At 43.9% G+C, this 15993-nt stretch overlaps 1 protein-coding gene across 1 annotated transcript; it reads right to left on the reverse strand.

The window, feature by feature from the left end:
- Positions 1 to 5300: 5300 nt before the first annotated feature.
- LOC311124579 (E3 ubiquitin-protein ligase TRIM47-like) lies at positions 5301 to 14773 on the reverse strand. The gene is made up of 3 exons (XM_084198695.1): positions 14131 to 14773; positions 13610 to 13705; positions 5301 to 5592 (listed from the first exon to the last, which is right to left on the reverse strand). Exons 1-3 carry the CDS (start codon positions 14725 to 14727, stop codon positions 5341 to 5343), a joined length of 945 nt encoding a protein of 314 aa, XP_084054821.1. The 5' UTR covers positions 14728 to 14773; the 3' UTR covers positions 5301 to 5340.
- Between the last annotated feature and the right edge of the window lie 1220 nt (positions 14774 to 15993).

The following is a 15993-nucleotide window of genomic DNA, read 5'->3' on the forward strand; positions in this document are numbered from 1 at the left end:
AAAGCACAAACGATAATCTAGCTGGGACTCAAGTGAAAGCAGGTCGTATGAGAATTTTCCTGTGGCTAAATTATTGAAGTGTTGAGAGCAATACAAATACATCTGCCAGGCTGGTCTCTTCACAAAGGAAGAGTTCAAATATGAAAAAAGAACATGGAGAGAGAACCTAGTGGGTAGAGAAGAGACTTATATACCTCTATGTAGCAGTGAAAACCTTGCTATGACTAATGTGAAGTGTTTATTAGGCTAGAAGGTATACCTTCATGGTCTGTAAAGTATATCAAGTATATCAAGGAAGATGATCTTCTACCTTTTTTATGATGGAGATTAATCCAAGTAGGGGCGACTGGGGTTGGTTGTCTCACGGATTGGTTGTCACAGTGCTAATTAGTCCCAATCTAAATGGCGCTGTGTAATATTTTTAAGGTTAAAATGTGAATTGTTTGAAATCATTTATCCATCTGGTCAATTCCTGACAGCATGACAAAACAGTGATGTGAGGGGGATTTACAGTGGGGAAAAAAAAGTATTTAGTCAGCCACCAATTGTGCAAGTTCTCCCACTTAAAAAGATGAGAGAGGCCTGTAATTTTCATCATAGGTACACGTCAACTATGACAGACAAATTGAGATTTTTTTCTCCAGAAAATCACATTGTAGGATTTTTTATGAATTTATTTGCAAATTATGGTGGAAAATAAGTATTTGGTCACCTACAAACAAGCAAGATTTCTGGCTCTCACAGACCTGTAACTTCTTCTTTAAGAGGCTCCTCTGTCCTCCACTCGTTACCTGTATAAATGGCACCTGTTTGAACTTGTTATCAGTATAAAAGACACCTGTCCACAACCTCAAACAGTCACACTCCAAACTCCACTATGGCCAAGACTAAAGAGCTGTCAAAGGACACCAGAAACAAAATTGTAGACCTGCACCAGGCTGGGAAGACTGAATCTGCAATAGGTAAGCAGCTTGGTTTGAAGAAATCAACTGTGGGAGCAATTATTAGGAAATGGAAGACATACAAGACCACTGATAATCTCCCTCGATCTGGGGCTCCACGCAAGATCTCACCCCGTGGGGTCAAAATGATCACAAGAACAGTGAGCAAAAATCCCAGAACCACACGGGGGGACCTAGTGAATGACCTGCAGAGAGCTGGGACCAAAGTAACAAAGCCTACCATCAGTAACACACTACGCCGCCAGGGACTCAAATCCTGCAGTGCCAGACGTGTCCCCCTGCTTAAGCCAGTAAATGTCCAGGCCCGTCTGATGTTTGCTAGAGTGCATTTTGATGATCCAGAAGAGGATTGGGAGAATGTCATATGGTCAGATGAAACCAAAATAGAACTTTTTGGTAAAAACTCAACTCGTCGTGTTTGGAGGACAAAGAATGCTGAGTTGCATCCAAAGAACACCATACCTACTGTGAAGCATGGGGGTGGAAACATCATGCTTTGGGGCTGTTTTTCTGCAAAGGGACCAGGACGACGGATCCGTGTAAAGGAAAGAATGAATGGGGCCATGTATCGTGAGATTTTGAGTGAAAACCTCCTTCCATCAGCAAGGGCATTAAAGATGAAACGTGGCTGGGTCTTTCAGCATGACAATGATCCCAAACACACCGCCCGGGCAATGAAGGAGTGGCTTCGTAAGAAGCATTTCAAGGTCCTGGAGTGGCCTAGCCAGTCTCCAGATCTCAACCCCATAGAAAATCTTTGGAGGGAGTTGAAAGTCCGTGTTGCCCAGCGACAGCCCCAAAACATCACTCCTCTAGAGGAGATCTGCATGGAGGAATGGGCCAAAATACCAGCAACAGTGTGTGAAAACCTTGTGAAGACTTACAGAAAACATTTGACCTGTGTCATTGCCAACAAAGGGTATATAACAAAGTATTGAGAAACTTTTGTTATTGACCAAATACTTATTTTCCACCACAATTTGCAAATAAATTCATAAAAAATCCTACAATGTGATTTTCAGGATTTTTTTTCCTCATTTTGTCTGTCATAGTTGATGTGTACCTATGATGAAAATTACAGGCCTCTCTCATCTTTTTAAGTGGGAAAATTTGCACAATTGGTGGCTGACTAAATACTTTTTTACCCCACTGTATATGCACTAACGGTAAGTTGCTCTGGATAAGAGCGTCTGCTAAATGCCGTAAATGTGTATGGTTTGAGAGAGAGAGAGAACATCAGGTAAAGTTCTGGGGGATGTCAGCCATGAAGTTGTCTAAACACAACTGGAATATAATTTGTTTCTGATTCATTGTTAATGGATTTTCCATTAGGAACACAGGGGGAAAACCTAACACAACAACACACATAACACAAAACCAATAAAAACAAAGGGTGAGGAAACCACTAAAGTCATTACCATATTGTCATTTTCTAACGACAGGGAGAAAACCTGTAAAATCTAGAAGACTACTTTAGATCTGGTCAAAAGAAGCCTAGTGCACTACGTAGGGAACAGGGAGAGATTTGGGACAGAGACAGTAACTCCTGTATGGAAATCTTCATTCTAATGACAGTGAGCAAATCTCCAATCTCCACCCTATTCCCTATGTAGTGCACTACTTTAGATCTGGTCAGAAGTAGCCTAGTGCACTACGTAGGGAACAGGGTGTCATTTGGGCCAGAGCCAGTAACTCCCCTGGGTATGAATTGTCTCTCTATCTTATCTGTCTTCTATATGATGTTCTCCTCTCCTCCTCTCTTCTCTCCTCTATTCACTCTATTCTATCATCCACACCACATGCCAGCTTCAACACAATCCATTTACAAGTTAAAGACACACCTTGGAATAAATAGCAAAGGAAAACTACTACTAGATGGATTTTTTATTTCCCATCACCATGAATCATATTTAATAACTGAACAGTAGCAGACCTAACTTCATCTGTTCCTGACTCTGGGTAGTGGATTAAAAAGACCATCAATCTCCAATGATATTAAAGTACAATTCTGAACATTACTGATATACTGAGTGGCAAGTCAAGATATCTGCTGTTTTTATTGTTTGCTTAACAGCACCACCTGCTGGACAGGTTTAATGTTGCTTGACTGAGCAGTATGGGAGAATAAAAGATGCCAAACTTAGGGTCGGTTTCCCGGACATCTCCATTGAACATGCTTTTTAGTCTAGGACTAGGCTTCATCTGTGTCCGGGAAACCGGCCCATATAGTTCAATTAGCAAGTAAGTAACACTACCTGTTCCATGATACTGAGGAAAATTACATTGAGACAGAGAACCAATTGAGAAAACATTTCAATGGTTCTGAATGCCAACCAACATACATTAACAGCAAACATCATGATTAATGTAAATGTAGCCAATTAAAACATTGCATTTGATAAAAATTTAATTAAACTCTGAAGATTGAATCAGTCAGACAAAAATTATTGTACAGAAAAACAGAGTATTATATCTGGGGACCACCTGCATGACTAGTATCTATGTGGACCCTACTACAGTTTAACCAGCTCAGCTATAGACTACACCAGCATGACTAGTATCTATGTGGACCCTACTACAGTTTAACCAGCTCAGCTATAGACTACACCAGCATGACTAGTATCTATGTGGACCCTACTACAGTTTAACCAGCTCAGCTATAGACTACACCAGCCTGACTAGTATCTATGTGGACCCTACTACAGTTTAACCAGCTCAGCTATAGACTACACCAGCATGACTAGTATCTATGTGGACCCTACTACAGTTTAACCAGCTCAGCTATAGACTACACCAGCATGACTAGTATCTATGTGGACCCTACTACAGTTTAACCAGCTCAGCTATAGACTACACCAGCATGACTAGTATCTATGTGGACCCTACTACAGTTTAACCAGCTCAGCTATAGACTACACCAGCATGACTAGTATCTATGTGGACCCTACTACAGTTTAACCAGCTCAGCTATAGACTACACCAGCATGACTAGTATCTATGTGGACCCTACTACAGTTTAACCAGCTCAGCTATAGACTACACCAGCATGACTAGTATCTATGTGGACCCTACTACAGTTTAACCAGCTCAGCTATAGACTACACCAGCATGACTAGTATCTATGTGGACCCTACTACAGTTTAACCAGCTCAGCTATAGACTACACCAGCATGACTAGTATCTATGTGGACCCTACTACAGTTTAACCAGCTCAGCAGTACCTTGTGAAGAGAGCCAAAACCCAGGATAGAGGGGCTGAGTGAATGTGGTCTGGACTCTGTGGAGGAGGGTCATTGTTTCAGAGACACTGTAGAAGGACAGAGTACCTGCCTTGTGATCCAGGTCCACTCCTACTCTGGAGGACTGAGGGCCTGATACTTTAGTCTTAACACTATTGTGTCTGAACCAATAACCACCACTAGAGCACACTAAACTCCAGGACTTGTTATTGTATCCAAATGCACCACCTCTCCCTGTCTCTGTTCTGCTGATGTCTTTATATGAGACTGATGTATCACCCCCCCCCACTCCACTCCACCTCCCAGTAACAGCGTCCAGACAGACCCTCTCTACACAGAACCTGCCACCAGTTGGTGAATCTGTCTGGATGAACAGGATATGGTTGGACTTGGTCTGTACGTTTCACCTTTCTGTTCCCTTCAGACAGAGAGAGGCGTGTGTGTGCTGTGTTTGGGTCCAGTGTGTGCTGACAGGAATCTGGGAGAAGAGCAGAGCAGAGACCAATGAGGGGAGTTAGAACAATAAGTGAAGTCAGATACTGTATCTACCCTGTCTTTGATTAGAGCACAGCAGAGATCAAATCAGAGAAATATGAGGAGTCAGATAGATACCCAGTCTTTGATTAGATCTACTATTGCTATATATTTCTAGAGGGATTGTTAGGAGTGTCAGTAAAAAGAGACTGTTAGTTACTTCAGAATAAAGAGACTCACATTGTAAGAACTGTTCTCTGGTCTTGGGCTCTGGAGGCAGTATACCATCCACTATATTCACTACAGACACACAAACACATTCACAGAGAGAGGGAATGTTATCATCACACCATATTCCACATGTATATGACTAGTAGGGAACTTTCAATGGTCTAAAGTTGATGTTCTTATTATTTTCAACACACCTGTAGTGGAGATCTTGGTCCATTCTCCTTTAAGGACGTCTTCTAGTTTCTCTCTCAGTTCAGACACAGTCTTACTCACATCTCCAAAGTACTGAAGAGGACGGACAACGATGCTGGGTAAGTCTGAAGATACACTGGTACTGGAGAGAGACTGATAACTCTGGGGGGAGAGAGAGAGAGAGAGAGAACAGAACCAAATGATTGAGAGTTTCACATTAAGTTAATTTCATATCACATGTATCAAGGCAGTTGAGTTACCTGGAGGAAATGGATGTGATCCTCTGTGTGTGAGAGCTGCTCCAGCTCAGTGCTTCTCTTCCTCAGCTCAGCTATCTCCTGCTCCAGTTGCTCCAGGAGTCCTTCAGCTTGACTCACTTGAGCCTTCTCTTGGGCTCTGATCAGCTCCTTCACCTCAGAGCGCCTTCTCTCAATGGAGCGGATCAGCTCGGTAAAGATCTTATCACTGTCCTCCACTGCTGCCTGTGCAGAGCGCTGTTAAGAGAGAGAGAGAGAGAGAGAGAGAGAGAGAGAGAGAGAGAGAGAGAGAGAGAGAGAGAGACTTGTCTTACTTTAATGAGCCATCCTCATTACACTAACACCCCCACCCCTAAAAGCACATTGAGTGAATTGATTTTGGCTCTAACCACTAACAACCTACCCTTACACACCTCTTTTGGTACCCCTGCACTAAGATTTGTGCCATGGCTCAGCACCTGCGCCCCCTTTCCACCAGACCCCCAATACACTTCATTAATCACATCACTGCGTGTCTCTTGCAAAAAAATCACGTTTAAATGTTTTTGTTTGACTTCTTCCCCCAGTCTCTGCTGCCGTTCATGTTAAGGAAGTCTAACAGTGAAATCTCCATAAGAGGTGGGAGGGAAATCACCACAATCAGAAACCAGTAGAGAAGCCCATAAAGCCGCCATGCCAGAAAAAAACATCCATTTAAGCAGATTCTGAAGACATGACCTTAAGAACCCATGACCCATTTTCTCAGCCTATACCGCTTCCTGGGTGAGAGGACACTAAACCCCTCATTCTTCATCACGTGTTGTACTGACCTTACAAACCTTCCAGGATCAATCAAATAAGACTCCAGCAGAACCTTCTTTTTCCCCTTTAGTCTCCATCAGGAACCTAGAAAGTTCTCTCACCGTATATACTGGGCCCTCAGCCTGACTGGCTGTCAGCTCTGGATCCAATGAGTCGTCTGAAAACGAGACACCTTGTCCTCCGCTCCCGCAGACTCACCTCCCCCCTCTTCCTCCTCCTCCATTGGCACGGTACCGTCCTCCTACTCCCCAGTCTCTGCCCCCCTGCACTTCCCCCCTGATCTGAGCCTCTTCTCCAATGACAGGCAATATTTGCCTTTGCCCACCGGAGTCTCTGTTACTACAGAAACCTGCCTCAGCTCATGTAGCCCAGCTGCAACCCTCCCCACCACTGCTTTCTCCACGGCCTGCGCACCACCACTTGGCCATTGACTACTCTCCTCCTTCCTGGTACCACCACCACTTGACCCTGCTCTACTCTCCTCCTTTCTGGTACCACCACCACTTGACCCTGCTCTACTCTCCTCCCTCCTGGTACCACCACCACTTGACCCTGCTCTACTCTCCTCCCTCCTGGTACCACCACCACTTGACCCTGCTCTACTCTCCTCCCTCCTGGTACCACCACCACTTGACCCTGCTCTACTCTCCTCCCTCCTGGTACCACCACCACTTGACCCTGCTCTACTCTCCTCCCTCCTGGTACCACCACCACTTGACCCTGCTCTACTCTCCTCCCTCCTGGTACCACCACCACTTGACCCTGCTCTATTCTCCTCCCTCCTGGTACCACCACCACTTGACCCTGCTCTACTCTCCTCCCTCCTGGTACCACCACCACTTGACCCTGCTCTACTCTCCTCCTTCCTGGTACCACCACCACTTGACCCTGCTCTACTCTCCTCCCTCCTGGTACCACCACCACTTGACCCTGCTCTACTCTCCTCCCTCCTGGTACCACCACCACTTGACCCTGCTCTACTCTCCTCCCTCCTGGTACCACCACCACTTGACCCTGCTCTACACTCCTCCCTCCTGGTACCACCACCACTTGACCCTGCTCTACTCTCCTCCCTCCTGGTACCACCACCACTTGACCCTGCTCTACTCTCCTCCCTCCTGGTACCACCACCACTTGACCCTGCTCTACTCTCCTCCCTCCTGGTACCACCACCACTTGACCCTGCTCTACTCTCCTCCCTCCTGGTACCACCACCACTTGACAACTTTCATGTTTTGAAATTATACTTCATTACTATAATGATTATCAATAAACCTCTCGGCTGGCTTGGCACCCAGCCGAGAGCACACGGAAACCACTTGCAAATTTACCAAAACTAACCAACTACTTGGGGTCTGTTCGGAAGCAATAAACGGAGGCAGATTAGCCACCACAACTCTTATCGAAAGAGGCGACATCTGCACCAACACACCCCTCACAACAAGACAAACCTTTTTCATTAACACAACCACCGCCTTGTTCATTCTGGATGCAGAGTCCAGATGTTCCGCTCCAACCTGTTCGCCGACCATGAGCAAAACTTCCTCCACACCTTTCTCCGGAACGCACCCGAAGCGACAGCGTTTCTTCTCCACTCGGTTGAGGCCATCACGCCGCCCTAACAAACTACCCCTACTCCCCCCTCAACTCTAAACGATAAACAGTGGAAACCAATAAACAAACCCTCAAACCATGAGAAAATACATTCAGAAAATACGCAAGAACCAAAAGAAAAAAGAATAGTAGCCCTCCTCACGAACCACAAATCTCTCACACAACCAACTTCTTCTTCTATGATATAATGGCGGTCCACAAACCAACGTTAAAGGTGCATGCCGCCACCTACTGTGCTGGAGTGTGTGGTCAATCACGGTTTCCAACATTTCTAAATCCTCCTACCTAACTCAGTACTTCTGAGAAAATAAAGAAGAGCCCTACTAACTTCTAATAGACCCTCCCCCATCCCCAAAATCCCTTCCAAACCCCCCCAACCCCCTCCAACCTCAATGACCCTACACTTTTTTATTTTTTTTGTTGACTTTATGTTTTTTACCCCATATGTAACTCTGTGTTGTTGTTTTTATCGCACTGCTATGCTTTATCTTGGCCAGGTCGCAGTTGTAAATGAGAACTTGTTCTCAACTGGCTTACCTGGTTAAATAGAGGTGAAATAAAAATAAAAAATAAAAAAACTTCAACCTTTCCCTCTCTTCAACATACTTACAACAATATAACAACACATGTTCCACCGTTTCATTGACCATACCCTCCAGACACAAATCATTCCCATGCTTGCCAACCAGATGTAACGACGAGATCAATGTACAATGTCCTAAGCGCAATCTAGTAAACACCACAACTTCCTTCCTAATCGGACTTTTGAATCTTGGTCCATCAACCTTTCTGTAAAACTGTAAACTATTCATATAAATGCCGGCCCTTGTGCTCAGAGTACCATCTCTTCTGCCACACATCTATCAAAATGGCTCTGATCTTACATTTGGCCTCACCTCTACCCAGTGGAACATTAATATCAATTATATCTTGTTTCAAAGCTCTTTTAGCTAACTGGTCTACAATTTCATTCCCTTCCACACCCGAATGTGCTGGGACCCAGCAGAATCTCACTACTAAACCCATTCTCTCAATTCTCCATAATAACATTAATACCTCCAATAGCAGGTCACTCCTATTAGATTTACCAGATGATAAACTATTCAATACAGACAAAGAATCTGACCATCCTATAATTCTAACAGGTTGTACGTCCTCCACCCACATTAATGAATGACAGAGACAGAGACATCGTTACAACACTGTACATTCTCCTGAGTGGCGCAGTGGTCTAAGGCACTGCATCGCAGTGCTAACTGTGCCACTAGATCCTGGTTCGAATCCAGGCTCTGTCGCAGCCGGCCGCGACCGGGAGACTCGTGGGCGGCACACAATTGGTCCAGGGTAGGGGAGGGAATGGCCGGCAGGGATGTAGCTCAGTTGATAGAGCATGGCGTTTGCAACGCCAGGGTTGTGGGTTCGATTCCCACAGGGGGCCAGTATAAAAAAAATATATGTATTCACTAACTGTAAGTCGCTCTAGATAAGAATGACTAAAATGTAAATGTACAGAGCCATAATATAACGGTTCTTCTTCTTTGGAGTTTAACGGTGGTTGGCATCCAATATGTTGCATTACCGCCCCAACTGGACTACAATATAAATATATTTTACTTTGTGATACAAAATGGGAAAAGGGGAAAGGAACATTTAATTAAAAACCTTCCAACTAACCCTACACTCATTAAATACCCACTACCCCATTCCACTACTTTGACCCTATCTGCTCCTGCACCATGCCAACGGCCTGGGAGGACGGGACACCACCACTCAACACACCCTGTAACTCTTCTGAAGTCTAATCTTGTATGCCCAAATAGTTCTCTGCAGCTGCCACCACAACATCTATTTTCTGTGATTTACGTTCCATTTCTGCGGTACAGTTGATAACCATTGCTATGAACTCTAAGAAGCTAACTTTACTGAAGCATATATCACTCGTTGGCCTATCCCTCTGTGCTGGCACAGATCTACTACTCACAGGGATCCTCTCAGGATCTCTCACCCTTGACCCATCCTCCTCTACTTCCTTCACTGCCTCAGCATACGACCCCTTCTGCACTACTCTGACTCTAGCCACCTCAACCTGCCTCTCTCGCACCGGACACTTCAGATCCCCAGCAACATGGGCATCCCAACAGTTGACACACACAACTTTATCCACCGAAACTACACAATCCTCTATCCCATGCCCTCCTGCACACTTCCCACATCTTGGAATCTCCCTCCTACAAACTGCTGCAACATGACCATAAACGTTGCACCTGAATCAGCACAGTGGATTCGGCACAAAGCTCTAACAGGATAACTGATATATCCTACCATGACTTTGTCGGGTAAAGACTCAAACCTCAAAAGGACTGACAGTGACTCCTCTGTTTCACCACGCTCACCACCGGGTCTGTGTTGCACCAAACGGCGGGCATCACAAACACCAGGAAGCTTAAACTTGAATTGCTCCACCTCCACACTTAACGCTACCCCAGAAATCACTCCTTTCAATGGTGTCCTGTTCCTAAGAGCAAAGCAAGAAACAGATCTTGACCCAAGTTGCGTGACACGGAGCGCCCACTCCCTCTGGTCAGAAGAAACACAAACAAATATCACAAGTCCACTACAGGTTACCTTCACTGATTCAACTGCACCCAACTCCTTTCCCACCCACCCTGAAACCACAAATGGATCTGCCAAAAGGAATGGATCCACGTTCTCCTACAATGTAACTCCTACTGCACCAGATTCTTCTTTATCATGTCCATTGATGCCAGGCTCTGGTTCTGAGCTCTTCACCACACCTTCTACCTCACTTAACTCTCCCTCATTCATTTCCATTTCACCTCCAGAACTCAGTCTGGCGAATGGCTCACTCTGTTTGCACTTGAATTATAACATTTGAAATGTCTATTCCTTTAAAACTTTTGTGAGTGAAATGATTGTTTATTTCACTTTTGTTTATTATCTATTTCACTTGCTTTGGCAATGTGAATTTTTGAATTGTGAATGTTTGAATTGAGAAAGAGAGCGAGCGAGAGAGTGCCTTGCAAAAGTATTCATCCCCCTTGGCGTTGTTCCTATTTTGTTGCATTACAACATGTAACTTAAATTGATTTTTATTTGGATTTCATGAAATGGACATACACAAAATAGTCCAAATTGGTGAAGTGAAATGACAAAAATAACTTGTTTCAAAAAAATTCAAAAACATTAATAACGGAAAAGTGGTGTGTGCATATGTATTCACCCCCTTTGCTATGAAGCCCCAAAATAAGATCTGGTGAAACCAATTACCTTCAGAAATCACATAATTAGTTAAATAAAGTCCACCTGTGTGCAATCTAAGTGTCACATGATGTGTCACATGATCTGTCACATGATCTCAGTATATATACAGTGGGGGGAAAAAGTATTTAGTCAGCCACCAATTGTGCAAGTTCTCCCACTTAAAAAGATGAGAGAGGCCTGTAATTTTCATCATAGGTACACGTCAACTATGACAGACAAATTGAGAAAAAAAATCCAGAAAATCACATTGTAGGATTTTTAATGACTTTATTTGCAAATTATGGTGGAAAATAAGTATTTGGTCACCTACAAACAAACAAGATTTCTGGCTCTAACAGACCTGTAACTTCTTCTTTAAGAGGCTCCTCTGTCCTCCACTCGTTACCTGTATTAATGGCACCTGTTTGAACTTGTTATCAGTATAAAAGACACCTGTCCACAACCTCAAACAGTCACACTCCAAACTCCACTATGGCCAAGACCAAAGAGCTGTCAAAGGACACCAGAAACAAAATTGTAGACCTGCACCAGGCTGGGAAGACTGAATCTGCAATAGGTAAGCAGCTTGGTTTGAAGAAATCAACTGTGGAAGCAATTATTAGGAAATGGAAGACATACAAGACCACTGATAATCTCCCTCGATCTGGGGCTCCACGCAAGATCTCACCCCGTGGGGTCAAAATGATCACAAGAACGGTGAGCAAAAATCCCAGAACCACACAGGGGGACCTAGTGAATGACCTGCAGAGAGCTGGGACCAAAGTAACAAAGCCTACAATCAGTAACACACTACGCCAGGGACTCAAATCCTGCAGTGCCAGACGTGTCCCCCTGCTTAAGCCAGTACTTGTCCAGGCCCGTCTGAAGTTTGCTAGAGTGCATTTGGATGATCCAGAAGAGGATTGGAAGAATGTCATATGGTCAGATGAAACCAAAATAGAACTTTTTGGTAAAAACTCAACTCGTCGTGTTTGGAGGACAAAGAATGCTGAGTTGCATCCAAAGAACACCATACCTACTGTGAAGCATGGGGTGGAAACATCATGCTTTGGGGCTGTTTTTCTGCAAAGGGACCAGGACGACTGATCCGTGTAAAGGAAAGAATGAATGGGGCCATGTATTGTGAGATTTTGAGTGAAAACCTCCTTCCATCAGCAAGGGCATTGAAGATGAAACGTGGCTGGGTCTTTCAGCATGACAATGATCCCAAACACATCGCCCGGGCAACGAAGGAGTGGCTTCGTAAGAAGCATTTCAAGGTCCTGGAGTGGCCTAGACAGTCTCCAGATCTCAACCCCATAGAAAATCTTTGGAGGGAGTTGAAAGTCTGTGTTGCCCAGCGACAGCCCCAAAAAATCACTGCTCTAGAGGAGATCTGCATGGAGGAATGGGCCAAAATACCAGCAACAGTGTGTGAAAACCTTGTGAAGACTTACAGAAAACGTTTGACCTGTGTCGTTGCCAACAAAGGGTATATAACAAAGTATTGAGAAACTTTTGTTATTGACCAAATACTTATTTTCCACCATAATTTGCAAATAAATTCATTAAAAATCCTACAATGTGATTTTCTGGATTTTTTTTCTCTCATTTTGTCTGTCATAGTTGACGTGTACCTATGATGAAAATTACAGGCCTCTCTCATCTTTTTAAGTGGGAGAACTTGCACAATTGGTGGCTGACTAAATACTTTCTTCCCCCACTGTACACCTGTTCTGAAAGGCCCAAGAGTCTGCAACACCACTAAGCAAGGGGCACCATCAAGCAAGCAGCACCATGAAGACCAAGGAGCTCTCCAAACAGGTCAGGGACAATGTTGTGGAGAAGTACAGATCAGGGTTGGGTTATAAAAAAATATCAGAAACTTTCAACATCCCACGGAGCACCATTAAATCCATTATTAAAAAATTGAAAGAATATGGCACCACAACAAACCTGCCAAAAGAGGCCGCCCACCAAAACTCATGGACCAGGCAAGGAGGGCAACAAACAGACCAAAGATAACCCTGAAGGAGCAGTTATGCATGTGAATAGTAATGCACGCTCAAGTGTTGTGTTTTTTTGTCTTATTTCTTGTTTGTTTCACACAAAAAAAATATTTTGCATCTTCATAGGCATGTTGTGTAAATCAAATGATACAAACCCCCCAAAAAATCCATTTTAATTCCAGGTTGTAAGGCAAGAAAATAGGAAAAATGCCAAGGGGGAGAATACTTTTGCAAGCCGCTGTATGTATAGGGGACATGAGTCAGTCATGGTTACTTAAAGTCATGTGATGAGGTAGCCCTGCCTGCGACTTCAAAATCAGTGTCGGCCCACGGCCCAATGGGGAATGTCCTCTTGGTGTAATGATCAAGACCCAGGTTCATATCCCATCAGTTACATTAAGCAGTCTATTCTCTGAAAGGGGTTCAGACAGCCTGTTCCCAACAGTGGGGTCAGTGGGATTGGATAGGGGCCTCTCCCTCTCTCTCTCTCTCTCTCTCTCTCTCTCTCTCGCTCTCTGACTGGAGGAGAGAAGTGAAATGGTGTGTCTCCTCTGGTCAACAATACTCACCTTGAGAGACTTCACAGCTTTTTGGAGCTTCTTCAGCTCCTTCTCTCTCTCCTGGAATCTCTGCTGGACCTTCTGCTGACTCATCCCCAGCTGCCTCTGTGGAGAATCACTCTTCAATGAGCTATCAAGCTTTATTTGTCCAGTAGATCAATAGTATAGTAATGGGACATAGGGCCCATAGAGAGGAAGGTCTAAAATCTTGAGGTAGTCCCTTTACCATATGACATTTTCTATGTTGCTATGTTAATGATTATAGTTTTTATGGTAGGTGTACATGTATCAAGGGGTTGAAACTCAACTTTGGACTCATAACAGGGCATTCGGAATGATAATAGTGTTTGACTTTAGAAAATGGTGATACATTTGGAGCAAACTCAATATACACCAAAGTTTGTGTTCATATTTCTTCTGCTGTGGATATATTTCATTTGAATTATCTCATATTCAAACAGCCTCAGATCCTACTGTATCTTTAATTCTTTGTTTATCAGACAGTCACCAACAAGTAGTTCTGGTCTTACCTGTTTCTCAGTCCTCTCTGCTGCAGCTGACACTGTATTATGGCCTTTATGTTCATCCATTGTACACAGATAACAGATACACTGCTGATCGGTAAGACAGTAAACCTCCAGCAGTTTGTCATGATGAGAGCAGATCTTCTCCTGTAGTTGTGCGGTGGCTTTGACCAGCTTGTGCTTCTTCAAAGCAGGAGATTCATAGTGAGATTGGAGGTGAGTCTCACAGTAAGAGGCCAGACACACCAGACAGGACATGAGGGCTTTCTGCTTTCTGGTCCCAGTGCAGAAATCACACGCCACATCTCCAGGTCCAGCATAGCACAGAGCAGGAGGGGGAGCAGCCTGGAGTCCTCTCTTCTTCAGTTTCTCCACCATCTCAGCCAAAATGGTATTTTTCCTCAGATTAGGCCTTGGAGTGAAGGTCTCTCTGCACTGAGGACAGCTATAGACCCCTTTCAGAACATCCTGATCCCAGCAGCCCTCAATACAGCGCCTACAGTAACTGTGTCCACAGGCAGTAGTGACCGGCTCCTTCAGTAGATCCAGACAGACAGAACAACAGAACTGGTCCTGGTCCAGCAGATCTCCGTGCTGAGCCATTTGGACGGTTGTTCACTCTCACACAGACAGACGACACAGAGACTCAGATCAGTTTCGTTTCCACATAAGTTAGTTTTTGGGAGGGCGTGGACATTCTGGATCTGCCAGATAGGTGAGGTTAGAGGGAGGGAGGGAGGGAGGGATAGAGAGAGAACTGCGTTCAACATGGAGAGGGAGACAAATATTTTAGTTTCTAGGTTAGGGCCCTTCATTTGGAATAAATCTAACAAATATGAGTTGTTAGAATATATAAAGGGTAACAGTTCCTATGAAGTACATATTATAATTATTTTAATAAGCTTCATAATGCCTTATAATACACTTATGTGTTATAACACTGATTATAAGTGTCTATAATAATTAATAAGTGGTTGTAATGGGGGGGCTTGATATTGATACAATATACTGTAGTTTAAATGAATACTGTATGTATTGACTGATCATTGAGAATGAGGTAATACTTTACATTACAGTGTGGTTATTACTGTTAGGCCTAGGGTCAGGGTTAGAGTTACTACATTCAGCAGTAACCCTAACCCTAGCCATATCTAGGACTAAAAAGAGAAGACGTTTTATAATCAGAGTTCTTTGTATCTCTTCTTAGTCAGACAGAAACCCCCCACATCTTATAGGTGGACGGGGTTATGAACATATCCAATGAATTGTTTTCTGCAACCAGATGAAATGAAACTGCCTTTCAGCAGGAAAAGCTTCTCTAATAATCCTAACCATTGCTGGGTGTCTTCAGAAACTGAGGTATAGAGACACACTGTCAAGTCAAATCATCTGGCTGTGCATTCATGTCAAAACATGTATTATTTTCTATTCATAAAATTCTATTGTATTATATTCTTTGATAATATATTATATCCATAGGCTCCAATCTGTATAGTGTTAATGATGACTGTTTGTTCTGTACATTGATTGAATGGTTAGGACTATCTCACTGTATTCACTGTTTAAATCCCAAGAGACCAGGAGACCTAAAGGAAGCCTTCAACACTGTATCCCTTCATCCAGTCATAGTAAACAACCTCTGTCTGTCTGTCTGTATTTCTGTCTGTCTGTAAACACAGCCAACTTTTCTGCCGTGGTTGTTGTTGCTATCAGTGCTGCACAGCTATTTTCAGGTCTCTCCAGAGATGGTCGATCGGGTTCAACTCCAGGATCTGGCTGGACCACTCAAGGACATTCAGAGACTTGTCCCGAAGCCACTCCTGCGTCTTGGCTGTGTGCTTAGGGTTGTTGTCTTGTTGGAAGTTTAAC

The sequence above is a fragment of the Coregonus lavaretus genome, assembly GCF_964263955.1.
Source record: "Coregonus lavaretus genome assembly, contig: HAP1_SCAFFOLD_2076, whole genome shotgun sequence".
NCBI lineage: Eukaryota > Metazoa > Chordata > Actinopteri > Salmoniformes > Salmonidae > Coregonus > Coregonus lavaretus.